Here is an 11,460-nt window from a genome sequence, read left to right on the forward strand (position 1 = left end):
TCTAATCTCCGGTTTCCCCGGGTCTAATCTAAAAAGGGAATAGGGGTCATGGATGGGGCCGATGGTCCCGACCCCAATTCCGTGGTTTTCATATCCTATGCAAGTTATGTTCCAAGGTTTCCCATACGAAAGGTCAACATCGCGAGAGATAGCTCCGTTAATCATACAGCTTGTTTAAGCAGGAATTTAATGTAAATATTCAGAAAAGGAATGGAACCTTATTTTGACATGCCCAGGCTGTCAACAGTTTGCGCGCCAGCACAACCATCATGGGAAGCATGGTACTGAGGTGATGTCCGCTGTATTGAGTGGATCGATTGACCTGGAAACCAGAAACACATATCCGGAAAGCCAACCACGTTGAGAATAGTTAAGCTCGGCCTTTGGTGAATGGCCCGTGTCCCGTAGACGACCGGCTCAAATGCTGCAGAATCCTTTTCTACCGATCTAACAGTAAGCTTCAGATCAACGGCGCCTTTGCTGCATTTGTTATTCGACCTATATTTATGCTACATGCGCCGAAATTCGCAGCCTCTGTTCTTGTTTTCCTTTTTTGGTTTCGAGCTAGCTATCAGGCGTCCTGTCGGTTCTTTGCGGAGTTGTAAAGTAGATACCGTTCGTAAAACTTGAATACATGGGAGTAGAATAAGTATCTATCAAATTGGGTGTCATTGTGGTTTTTCAATGATATATGTCTGTCCTTCCTGGCGGAAGAGTAAGTAGCTAAAGTTGACGTTTACGTTGATAATCAAATTATAATGTAGGCACGATGATGTCATGATATTAGAGAAACGCTAATTTGAACACCACAGACATAGTCAGAGAGAACAATTTAAGAGAAATATAATGGACGGAGTCAGAAGAAAGGACTTGCATTTGCAAATGATACACGTCTAAGGCTGAAGAAAGAGGCGTTTGGAATATAACATAGCTCTTTAGATAGGGGGATGTGATATTTTTAATTTGAAGGCCATGAGTTGGTGTTTTTGAAGTGGGAACAAATGCTCTTCTTATAACGAGGACACGGTGAGGTGTGATTCTTTGAATTTCAAGCCTATTAACCGTGGTTGGCGCCACTTGGCTCATCCCGAGAGCACATATCTTGAATATCCACACGTGGGACACTATATCCATCCTCGCTCATCCTTGGTGATTTCGAAGCGGCCCCTTTTTTCCTTCGGGTTGTGTATCCTGTAGTAAATCTTCATCGTAGTAACTGGGACATCTTGGCCTTTTCGGGCCTTTACCTTTGCGGAATGGCGTCACATGAGGGCTCAAATCACTTAATCCTGGCAGTAGGACCATCTGCTCTTGATAGCTTGTTCTTGGAGGACGCTGTTCTGGAAAGTCGTGAATTTCATCTTCTGCAACCTCGAATGGCGGCGTGCGACCATACGCCGGAGGCGATCGCTGGGGCAGCGAGCTCGAAGATGATCTGATTTTTTTTCGCCGTGGTGGCAGCATAAAGTGGCTCCGCGGGAGGGTGGGAGAGATCTGTCCGCGTCTCTGAGACCTTGGAGAAGTGTAACATTTGTGAGGTTTGCGTACCAGAACAGGAGTTGAAGGATTAAATTTAGATCTGTGTGCCTGGGCGGAAGCGGAGGGGGAAGCCTCCATCGATAACGCAATGTCGGAACCTTTACACGGTAGGGAAGAATGTTGGTTCGGGAACCTGGCCCCACAGTTAGATGGTGAAGGTGACATGTTTTCCTTATCGCTTTTGAGGAGAGAAGTGTAGTGATGGCCAGTGGCCAATTGGGATTCCGGAAAATTGTAGCCAAGAACGGCTTCTTCCTTTTTCGCCTTGCTGATGGACGGAAAGTCGTCATATTCGTGCATGTTACTTGAAGGTTCGTCGTATAACCCATCAAGCCAGGATTGGACATCAGAGATGGAAGTGTCTTGGAAACGTTGAGCAAGTTTTGCTTCGTCCAGGCTCATTTGAGGACTTTTCTTCTGATAGGGAGGCAGAGGTACTCTTTTCGGCTTACTTCGGTTTAGATATTGCGAATTGGATAACTCTGGAGTGATTCTCCGGTTAGGAAATGACGGAGAATGGAATCCGCTGCTGATAGGCTCATCCGCCATAGGTACCATTGTCCATCGCGATCCATTTGGAGACACTACTGGGTGCAGCAGTAACGGCGAAGGCAGTTGATCAGTAAATGAAAAATGATTGTCTTCCGATGGTCTCCCCGGGATTTTGTTGGTATTGGTACAGTGAATATCCGGCTTCTGCCCGCTTGGAGAGTTTGCTCTCCGTAAAGATGGGGACCCTAACACATGTCCAGTTGAATGCAGAGACGTGCTGGCATTCTGGAAGATTTTCCTCATGTGAACTGAGTGGCTAGGAGAGGGAACTGATCTCGCTAATAGCGCTCGGGATTCCCTCTTCGGGCCTGTATTTGGCGGAGTTTTTCCCCATGCTTGAGGAATGGATGCATTATCCCCCTCTGGCTGATTTTTATTATGGTGATCACGATGCTCTGGTGTTAGTTATATAAGTTAGGACCGCCTTGTACCTTCAGCAATATAAACCCGGAGATGGGATGAGGAGGAAAAGAACCTACCGTCCATTAATTTTGGATGCAAATCCATTCAAATTGACTCTCAACAGATCACTCAAATGTTATGTTACTGACTGGCTGAGTGTAGATCAGATAACCGGAATAAATAAGACAGCTATTTAATTTGCAGGGGCAGCTGGTAGCGCAGATAGTGAATTTATACAGGCTTTCGTTTGATCTAATGAACTTTGACGGCATCAATATTTACCATCTTGTAAACAAATCAATGGATTTATTTATTGGGGTTGGGAAGGGACAAAACACCTAGGAATTCCAGGAGGGGATTCTGGCAGCTGCGATTGAACAACATATCAGCCATCTTAGTAAATAGTCCACTTCGAAGCCCACACACACACACACACATACAGGTGGCGCATGGATCAAACTCTGGTAAGTTAATAAATATGAATTAGATGCTGAAGCATGTCATCATACTGCTAATACCCTTGGTGTAGGGTCGATATTCCGATCATGGTGGTCGATATGTAGAAGCTTGTCGCTCGCTAGATATCCACAGAACATGAGATGGGACCTAGATGGGGTGGATAGCATAGTGATAAAAGCGCTGTCCATGGAAGGCCCATGATAATACCAGTCTGGCTATGAGAGATGGCTCTTCTGAGACACCGGAGTTGCAGGTTCAAATCCTATCTTCATAAGATGTCTTGACTATAAGTTACTCTGTAGAGGATTAATCAACACATTAGAAGAAAAATGATTTTCACTACTCCGTATATATATATATATATAATTAATAGACAGAATGATAATTAAATTCTAGTATACGGAGTACAGAGATTTAATCAGATTTAATCAGATTTTCTCTGAATAATCTAATCAGAATCATTAGACTTCAAACTAAGAGTAGCGAAGAATTTTTTCTGATCAATGATGTAAACACAAGCCTGCTTGAGATCTGTATACACCTGATTAGTTACTCTCACTGAGATAAGTGATTGAACATAAATTCTGCTCTTAACTAAGATGCTGAGAGAGATCTTCTGTAAGAGGAATATTTTGAATAAAATTGGCAAATTTATCCCTGAGAATTTCACACATTACACATTCTGAGTACTACTGAATTGAGTTAAATAGGTTGGCAACAGTAACAATCATGTTACAACAAATATGATTGCCATTTCTCTCTCCCTCTCTCAAGCCACCAATCATCTCGTGAACGAAGCGTGGATGTTTCGAAACAGCTTGACAGCAAGCTCTTGAAACCGAGTGTCTCACGCTAGCAACTCGGCCGCTTGCATGGAGATCGTTAATTGCAGGGGAGCCGGTCCCACCACCGTAGCCCGGGCCGGGGTCCCTTAGCATGTACTGAGGCCATCGTTTTCAGGCCAAAAAATGGAGCTGGTTCTACTGGGTACAACGCTGCGCTTCCTTCTGTCGAGATTTTGATGGTAACATCTGCTAACCGTCTTGGTAGTCCGGACAGGCAGCATTGCTTGCGACGGCATTTCTGGATGAGATGCTTTTTTTTTGTTCAAAATATTTTTCGAGATCGTGTCCTCTACATCAATCTCATGAACCGGGATCGACCAGGCGCGAACCGCCCATGGAAACTCTGGAAGCGCTCATCTAACCCTCCAATATTGGATTGCAAAACTGTGAGGCTACACTTACACTATACAAAGACCGGAAATGTCGACTCATTGGTCCCCAGCACCAGAAGGGTAGATGAAGATATAGCCAACAATCACACTCTTTTTTCAATTTCCTGTTAACTACTACAAAATATTGCACAAAGGATCAGATTGGAAAGTGGAATTTGATTCGTGACAATTGTGATTGTTGGTGAGTACTCAGTACTATTGAGAGTCACAATGCGTTGGGTATTGCGCCTCACTAACGCTGGGCCAACTGAGCCTAATGACGGACTTGCCAGGGGAGCCCCTTTTACCACCAATAACGACCCCCAAATACCCCGCTGCGTGGATCCTGTCCCGATACGAGCAGTCGGAAGCCTGAGCCATTGTTTCGAATTTCACAAGTCCGCTCTCGCGAGCGAATGGGGAAATGTTTAGCTGACTCGCGATGGTTGAACGTCGGGAGGGATACAGCCCAGCGTCCCTTTCATTTTACCGAAGATTCTTTCGTTCTTCCCTTCATTATTGACTCCTCCTTTGTCAGTGCGGTTCTTCATCAGTCGTTCTGCAAATTGGGCTTTTTTTTTGTCGTGAAAGGGACGACGTTCGTTCCTTTGGTGCATTCTCTTCTCTATTTTATTTTTTATTTTCCCTTTGGGCTTTTTCGTCTGTCTTTCTTTGCTGAGCTAGAAGCTCTGCAGTCGCTCGTTTGGTTAGGCATCCTAGACGTTTACTCCGACGGGTATAGTTGAGAAAACAATAGGTCGGCTTGCTGTTGTTGGATCTGGGCAGGAGTCCTCGTTATAGGCGGAAAGTGTTTGATATTTTAGGCCTCAACCCTGTCAAGAAAACGATTTCGACAAAAGCGCGGTTCTGAGACACCGCGAGTTTGGCATTGACGGAGGGGGCAATCAATTAATATCCTCCATCCAGGAAGCGTCCATTATTTGCGGTTTAGGTAAACCCCTTCCAGGACACCTCAGTACGTCCTCCTTGCTTCCCTGTAATTCCTGCCAGGCGCAAAAAGGGCAGATGCAGTCGATATTGGATGTGATATTCAGCTTTACGTTGCAGGGGCGTGATAGCCTTGCTTTACGTTCTCAAGGTGCCCGAGAGGAACCTCAGAGTCGATCATATCTGAGCTGGGAATTACGAAGCTGACCAGTGATATAGGCGTCGAATACCCTCTGTCAACTAGTTTTTACATCCAAAGTGACTTGAAGTCCTACTTAGAATTCTTTGCGCTGGTTCTACACACCTGCTGGCTAGGCAATTACCTCGAACTGTCTTTTTTTTTTATTTTTTTTTATCAGTGACTAGACTGTCACACCACAGTCCTTTGGCGCCCTGTGTTTATACTGGCCTTGTACCTCGAAACAGTGAATTCTGGGATACGACCTGCAAACTGATATCATTTTGCCCACGTGTCTGTCTTGGACCTCACTCTTTTTTGTCCTTCGTTTTTGGCTGAATTTCCCAGCGAATTTGACCCGGGTCCTCAATAATATCGGTGACATTGCCGCTTTCGCGTTCCTATATTTCCCTCAATACAGGCCCGAGAATCGATATGCAACCCGCTCCAGATATTCTCACAAGATCTCGGCGTGTTCTATAAATCTTTCGACATATTTCGAGATTAAACGTCTTTCTCGGAAACGCAAGATACAGTAATATACCTGGCTTGTTATGAGTGACACTAGTAGGGGGAAAGGAGGCGAGAGTGGAAGGAGAGATGGCGGGTCGGTTCGTCGGGCGAGGGAGAGGATGGAGGCTGGAGAGAGGGGGATCCAACCAATGGAGGATAGCGACCTGGCCAGGTCTTCAGAAGCAACATCTCAGGGTTCTCCGTCTATACGACGTGTACCGCCTGCGCCGGGTGCGTTCAAAGCTCTCGACAATTCGAGCAATACCGCTGTGATCTCAAAACCTTCGCCAGCCCAGCAATGGCCACTTCGCGATGAAAATGCTAGGTCGACAAATGATGAAAGCGCTTCAGAAGAAATGGTTAATTTCTCAAAACGTCCGGCTCCTCAACGGCCTGCTCGCCCCGATGATATTCCATCATTGTTTGATTCTTCAAAGGTCCGTGATACCACCCCTAGCATCCCATATCGCCAGGGACAACATTCATCGTCTTTTCAGCGACTGCAAAACGGGCAGTCAATGGCCCAAAGCCCAGAACAAATTACGGAGTCTGCTGATAAGGCATCCGGATCAGTTCACTCGGGATCTCCCAATGCCCCTCCCCCAAGCGCCAAAATTACCCAGCCTACTCCCGCTGCGGCTCTGCCTCCGCCTAGAGGGAACCTCAATTACCATCCTCCCCCTTCAACACGTCGAGTAGGGCCCTCATATTACTCGAGTACTGCTTTCGTCTCACCTATCCCTGAAGAATCTCCTGAGATCACACCGAGAAAAGGAGGCTCGTACGCGTCGAGTAAAGTCATACCATCTAGCTGGGAAACTGCGCCTCCTGACTCTGATATTCCTAGGTGGTCGGATGAAGATTTCTTATTAAATGATGATGATAAGCCCGCTGAGACCCTTGTCAGGCAAGCCAGCTTAGGCAAGAGAGGCAAAGCGTCGCTTCGTACAATAAATAAAACACAAAGCGATCATTCTGTTGACAGCAATCAGGCTACCAAGCTGGCGACTGACAAAAATGCCAATGAAAATGTGGTAACTACGCCTATTGCTGTGGCTGTATCTGCAAATTCAAAAGTGATGAAACCTGCCTATGAAAGTAGGAATATTCCAGCTAAGCCAGAACCACGACCCTCGGATGATTATGCATCGTCTTCAGACGATGACTATGAAAAGCCCCCAATCCCTATCATGCAATTTGAGTCCAAGCCTTCAAAGCCGACTTTGAAGAAGATGGAAGGCCAAAGCTCCAACGTTTTGCCTAGGGATAACGAAAAGAGGCGGCCACCCCAAATTGACATTGACGCCGTTCGACAGGCAGAAGCCAGAGGAAGCCTAACGAGTCTACCTGAGTTAATCCGTCGTGCTACGAAGCTAGCATCAAACCTTGACCGAGGAAAAACGGCGAGCAGGCTAGGAATATCGGATTTCTTAAATGCGAGTGATGATCGCCGAGGCCGGAATTCCAGTTCCATATCTGATATTTTGGCTTCATTCCCACCACCTGCAGTTGTTAATCCAGCTGGTAATGATCGATGGCCTGGTCCATTTGCCGATAATGACCCTAGATCCCGCTCGGACGCGGAAGAAGCACCTGAGAAAGGCGTGCGGCGGTGCTGTGGTTTCCCTCTCTGGGTAGTTATCCTGACTTGCATCATTATGCTTGCACTCATTTCGGTCGCTGTTATAATCCCTGTCGCGCTTACAGCTCTTCCTCAATCACCTGAATCGGTATCGGCGCCTCTTCCCCCTAAAAATTGCCAAGAAACCCACCCTTGTTTGAACGGAGGTATAAGCGTTGGGAATCTAAGCTCATGTGGATGTGTTTGCGTCGATGGATTCGGCGGGGATAGATGCGCTATTGCGGGAGATAATAGCTGCACTGCAATCAATCTCTCGAATGATTCCTTTGGCTTCCAAAATGCAACGCTAGGTGCTTCTCTTGTACGCTTGTTCGAGGACTCCGAAGCAAACTTCAGCATTCCGCTTGACACATCCAAAATCCTCCGCCTTTTCAACCGCGAAAATGTTTCCTGCACAAGCCAGAACGCACTTGTGATCTTTAATGGAGCTAGTCGAAAACGAGACGAACAAGCAATTTCGCAACCTGATGCCATCCATGGTCGTGTTGCAAACTCGCCATCGCCCACCATATACCGCAAATCGATCCGTAATCGCTTTACCCACAACCACCGGCTTTCCGAGAGGCAAGCAAGAAATCCTGACCTGCAGAACCCCACCCAATCTTCATTACCACCGTGGACCGCTCCAACAAATTCCTCCCCCTTGCCGACAAATTCCCCCAAATTACTGGACTTTTCCCGAATTGCTGTCCTGTTCATATTCGGGGAGACGGAGGACATCGTTGATGCAGTCAACGCACATGATTCGATACAATCCTTTCTCCAAAACCCGGCAGGGGAATCAGATAGGCGAATGTGGTCCTTGGGGGTCAACTGCAGATCGCAGGATTTCATCCTTGACTTTAATAGGTTTACGATCCGATTGGATAATGGCACGATTGTTGGCGGGACATAAATTAAATTTCTCATTTTCAATCATCATTTTCAATTTTGGTTCTTAAGTTCTCTCTCTCTCTCTTTCTCTCTTTCTCTTTTTCCATTTTTTCTTTCTTTTTTTCTTTCTTTTTTCTTTTTTTCCATTTTTTTTAAGCTATAAAAGACCTCTCAGTTCCTACCTGCTGTTCCCATCTTATGACGAGATTCGCTCTCCACTCCTCCCGTCTGTTTTTAACCCACCCCCTTCGAACCACATTCTTCCATGCATCCTAACAATCCGCCTTCTTTTTTCCATTTTCCTTTTGGATTTACAGTACTGAATTGGTGCAGGTCCAGCCGTTTAGTATTACCATTGCCATTTATCTCCTACCCAGCTCACTTCGAGTCCGTTAGTGTTTTGTAGCCGTTTCATCTCCTCATGCTATGCCATGCACCTGCTTCTCCGCGCGTTGCTTCGCATGGCAGCCCTAGCTAGAAAACATATTCCTTTGTGGAGCCCGTATTTTCCATTCGTCCAAGACGTATACTGTGCAGGCACACTACTCTAGCGTAGGGACAGCCTTCATATTCACCCGTAACACTGCCCTTATTCCTTAGGTGGCTTCTTGCATTCATTTCGTTAGAGCTATATATGTAAAACTATATTCATAACAGCCAGGCAGACTAGTAGAACGTTGTGGGTATGCCCAACGCCTCTTCAAACCACTGATCATTACCCAAACCCATCGACTGCACCCAGACCATTTGATCTAGATCTGGGATATGGTGACTGTGTGGGCTCGTGTCAGGGTTGGCATTTCGCGTAGGTCCAGGCGTAGCTTCCACGTATTGAGCCTGAGAAGCCATGTTCCACCGAGCCTCACCCCACACCCGACATCTGGTCAGAAGCTTGGATAAATACTTGAGCAAATGGTCATCGCACTGAAGCTCCTGCTCCTTGCTGCTCAACTCCAGTTTTTGGAGCAGGCAGTCCATCGTCGATATTGGGTGAACCGTATTCCGCACCGCTTGGTAGTCCCACTCTGGATCCTTGAGTGTCGATAGGTATTTCAAAAGTGTGATGCTCAGAATCATCTGGGACCAAAAATGAAAGGGCTGGCCAGCAAGTTTCGAGCAAGGGATTTTGTAGAAATCGTCTAGCCACGACTTGATGTTCTCAACTGACTGCCACAGGCACTCGAGGCTTTCGAAGCCCTGTAAGATCCCGCCGTCACCGTGTCGTCCAGGGATATCAGGAAGAGGTGAATCGACACTAATGGAATAAGCTAGATGGTTTATATATAGTTCGACATATTGCGCATGTGTATTGAGAATATCTGCAGGTGAAGGTATCAGCATTTTCGTAGGGGATATGACCTACTCGGTTTATCCGCCGGGTAACAACTTGCCTATTTGGGAAAGATCTGGGGGAAAGGAGGATCTCAGCTCATGCAGCTGCCTTCGGAGAGTTTTCAGATACAATAAACGAGGCGCTGAGGCGGGAGCAGTAGATGACTCTGAATGAGCAAACTCTGTTTCGGCTAGTTGCCGAACATACTCCGCCTTTTGCTTTAATAGCTGCAGGCGTACTTGAGCGACAAATAACTTATCCGTTGGGCATGAGTCACCCGTTGTGATAGCCCTAAGCGCCTCTTCCATCTGAGGCGTCCATCGTATGGCATCTTGACGCCCAAGGTGAGATGAAATACTAGGCAGAGTCGAATGTTAGCATTGTTTAATCTTGGTAACAAAGGAAGGAGGTAAATAATGATGAACAATCAGAAGTTTGCGCACTTAGAACTTAGAATAAAACATGCCAGCATCGCCCGCTGCCTCTCCAATAAGCGGTAGGGCGTTTCATCGTCCGGGTTCTGACTATTTTCTTCCCTCCGCCCCTGGGTCACGGCCATCATAACTTCCACGTCTATTGAAGATGGCTTGAACAACCGCATACCATATACTAAGGAAATGGCGAGCATCATGAGACGGGATATGTGGTCTGCTCTGCCAAGAAACGCGTCGGTGCTCCAGGCGAGGTAGGTCAGTAATCCAAGGAGTAAGTCGATATTTGACTGGACTTTAAGCAAAGCAGATGTGAACAGGAGACGCTTCAGCTTCTCAACTTGAACAAGTCTTTCCCGTGTCGAGAAAGTGGTTACGGTGTGGATGGCTTGGAATAAGAAAGGCCTGTTTTGGCGCAGATAACCGCTAGTTATGTCAGGGTTAAGGTTGATGAAAGGGAAATATGGTAGCATTCGGGACCGAAAGAAATTGAGGCGGTCGTCTGCTTGATATTGTGATGGGGTAGAAGGGGGTAGAGAATAAGGATGCGACAGAAAAAGCTGATTTGGATGAGGTGATGTTGGGGCAATCGAGCCACTCCCAGATGACGACCCCTCACTGAAGGATAGGCTAGTGTTCGCGCTGTTAACAAGTGTGCTATTCGAAAAAGGAGTAGATGGCAAAATGGTGTCTGCGCTGAAGGGCTGAAAGGGCTGAAAGACGTTGACTGACGCTCCAGGCGCCCCTGGGGATCCGACAAAAGACTGCATCGCAGATAACAAGCTCTCCATTTTGTCCTCCAGCCTAGCGATCCGCGTTTCAGACTCTTCAGCTACTTGAGCATTCCGCTTGCGAACCGACTCTGAAGGCTGGCATGTTTTCTTAAGACGAACACATCTGAGAAATAATTAGTCGAGTGTCATGTATCAACAGGCCTGTGTCATGACTTGACCTTTCGCAATCTTCACCAACCGAGGGGCGCACGCAGCGGCACTTTGCCCTGTAGCACTGCGTGCAAGCTTGGCCATAGTTACTGTGGGCTGCTGGCCTTGCTCTCGATCTCTCCATAGCATTCACTTTGTAGGGCAACCTGTGCTAGAAGATTTGGATACCGTAGCTCAAGCTACGTAGGGGTGAGTAGGTTGAGTACACAGCCAACAACCACTAAATCCAAAAAGAAAAAAAGAAAAAAAGTAGCCCTTTTGCAGCTAAACGCTTCTTGTACACCTCCCTCGATCTGATCCCTCGATCTGAGATAGGGGGTTGAGTGACGGGTACATGGAAAAGTTATTCAGAATTGATCAAAAACTTAGGAAATGAGATCAAGCCCCCAACCCAAAGCTTCTTCTTGCTTCTTGCGTCGGTTCAGGGTCG

General features: G+C 46.7%; 5 protein-coding genes across 7 annotated transcripts; 1 reads left to right on the plus strand and 4 right to left on the minus strand.

Moving 5' to 3' along the window:
- Positions 1–663: 663 nt before the first annotated feature.
- Positions 664–3,195, minus strand: BDBG_06694. 3 transcript variants are annotated; one of them, XM_031722733.1, is made up of 4 exons: positions 2,934–3,195; positions 2,832–2,860; positions 2,571–2,753; positions 666–2,486 (listed from the first exon to the last, which is right to left on the minus strand). In XM_031722733.1, the coding sequence occupies exons 3-4, from the start codon at positions 2,596–2,598 to the stop codon at positions 1,141–1,143; spliced, it is 1,374 nt and encodes a 457-aa protein (XP_031579576.1). In that variant the 5' UTR covers positions 2,599–2,753; positions 2,832–2,860; positions 2,934–3,195; the 3' UTR covers positions 666–1,140. The 3 variants fall into 3 exon arrangements, with proteins under 3 accessions (XP_031579575.1, XP_031579576.1, XP_002623255.2); XM_031722732.1 differs by having other exon boundaries at positions 664–2,486; positions 2,571–2,860; positions 2,934–3,190; XM_002623209.2 differs by having other exon boundaries at positions 674–2,486; positions 2,571–2,745; positions 2,830–3,190.
- A 309-nt stretch (positions 3,196–3,504) lies between these two features.
- On the plus strand, positions 3,505–8,951 carry BDBG_06696 (uncharacterized protein). The gene is made up of 3 exons (XM_002623211.2): positions 3,505–3,939; positions 4,003–4,370; positions 4,442–8,951. The coding sequence occupies exon 3, from the start codon at positions 5,849–5,851 to the stop codon at positions 8,342–8,344; it is 2,496 nt and encodes an 831-aa protein (XP_002623257.2). The 5' UTR covers positions 3,505–3,939; positions 4,003–4,370; positions 4,442–5,848; the 3' UTR covers positions 8,345–8,951.
- BDBG_06695 (uncharacterized protein) lies at positions 4,385–4,549 on the minus strand (the record flags this gene model as incomplete). The annotated part of the gene is made up of 1 exon (XM_031722734.1): positions 4,385–4,549. One exon carries the CDS (start codon positions 4,547–4,549, stop codon positions 4,385–4,387), a length of 165 nt encoding a protein of 54 aa, XP_031579577.1.
- Positions 8,952–8,988: 37 nt separating the features above from the next.
- Positions 8,989–9,663, minus strand: BDBG_17429 (uncharacterized protein; the record flags this gene model as incomplete). The annotated part of the gene is made up of 1 exon (XM_031725147.1): positions 8,989–9,663. One exon carries the CDS (start codon positions 9,661–9,663, stop codon positions 8,989–8,991), a length of 675 nt encoding a protein of 224 aa, XP_031579578.1.
- A 27-nt stretch (positions 9,664–9,690) lies between these two features.
- On the minus strand, positions 9,691–11,154 carry BDBG_17430 (uncharacterized protein; the record flags this gene model as incomplete). The annotated part of the gene is made up of 3 exons (XM_031725148.1): positions 9,691–10,012; positions 10,099–10,983; positions 11,039–11,154. 3 exons carry the CDS (start codon positions 11,152–11,154, stop codon positions 9,691–9,693), a joined length of 1,323 nt encoding a protein of 440 aa, XP_031579579.1.
- Between the last annotated feature and the right edge of the window lie 306 nt (positions 11,155–11,460).

Source organism: Blastomyces gilchristii (genome assembly GCF_000003855.2).
Source record: "Blastomyces gilchristii SLH14081 genomic scaffold supercont1.14, whole genome shotgun sequence".
NCBI lineage: Eukaryota > Fungi > Ascomycota > Eurotiomycetes > Onygenales > Ajellomycetaceae > Blastomyces > Blastomyces gilchristii.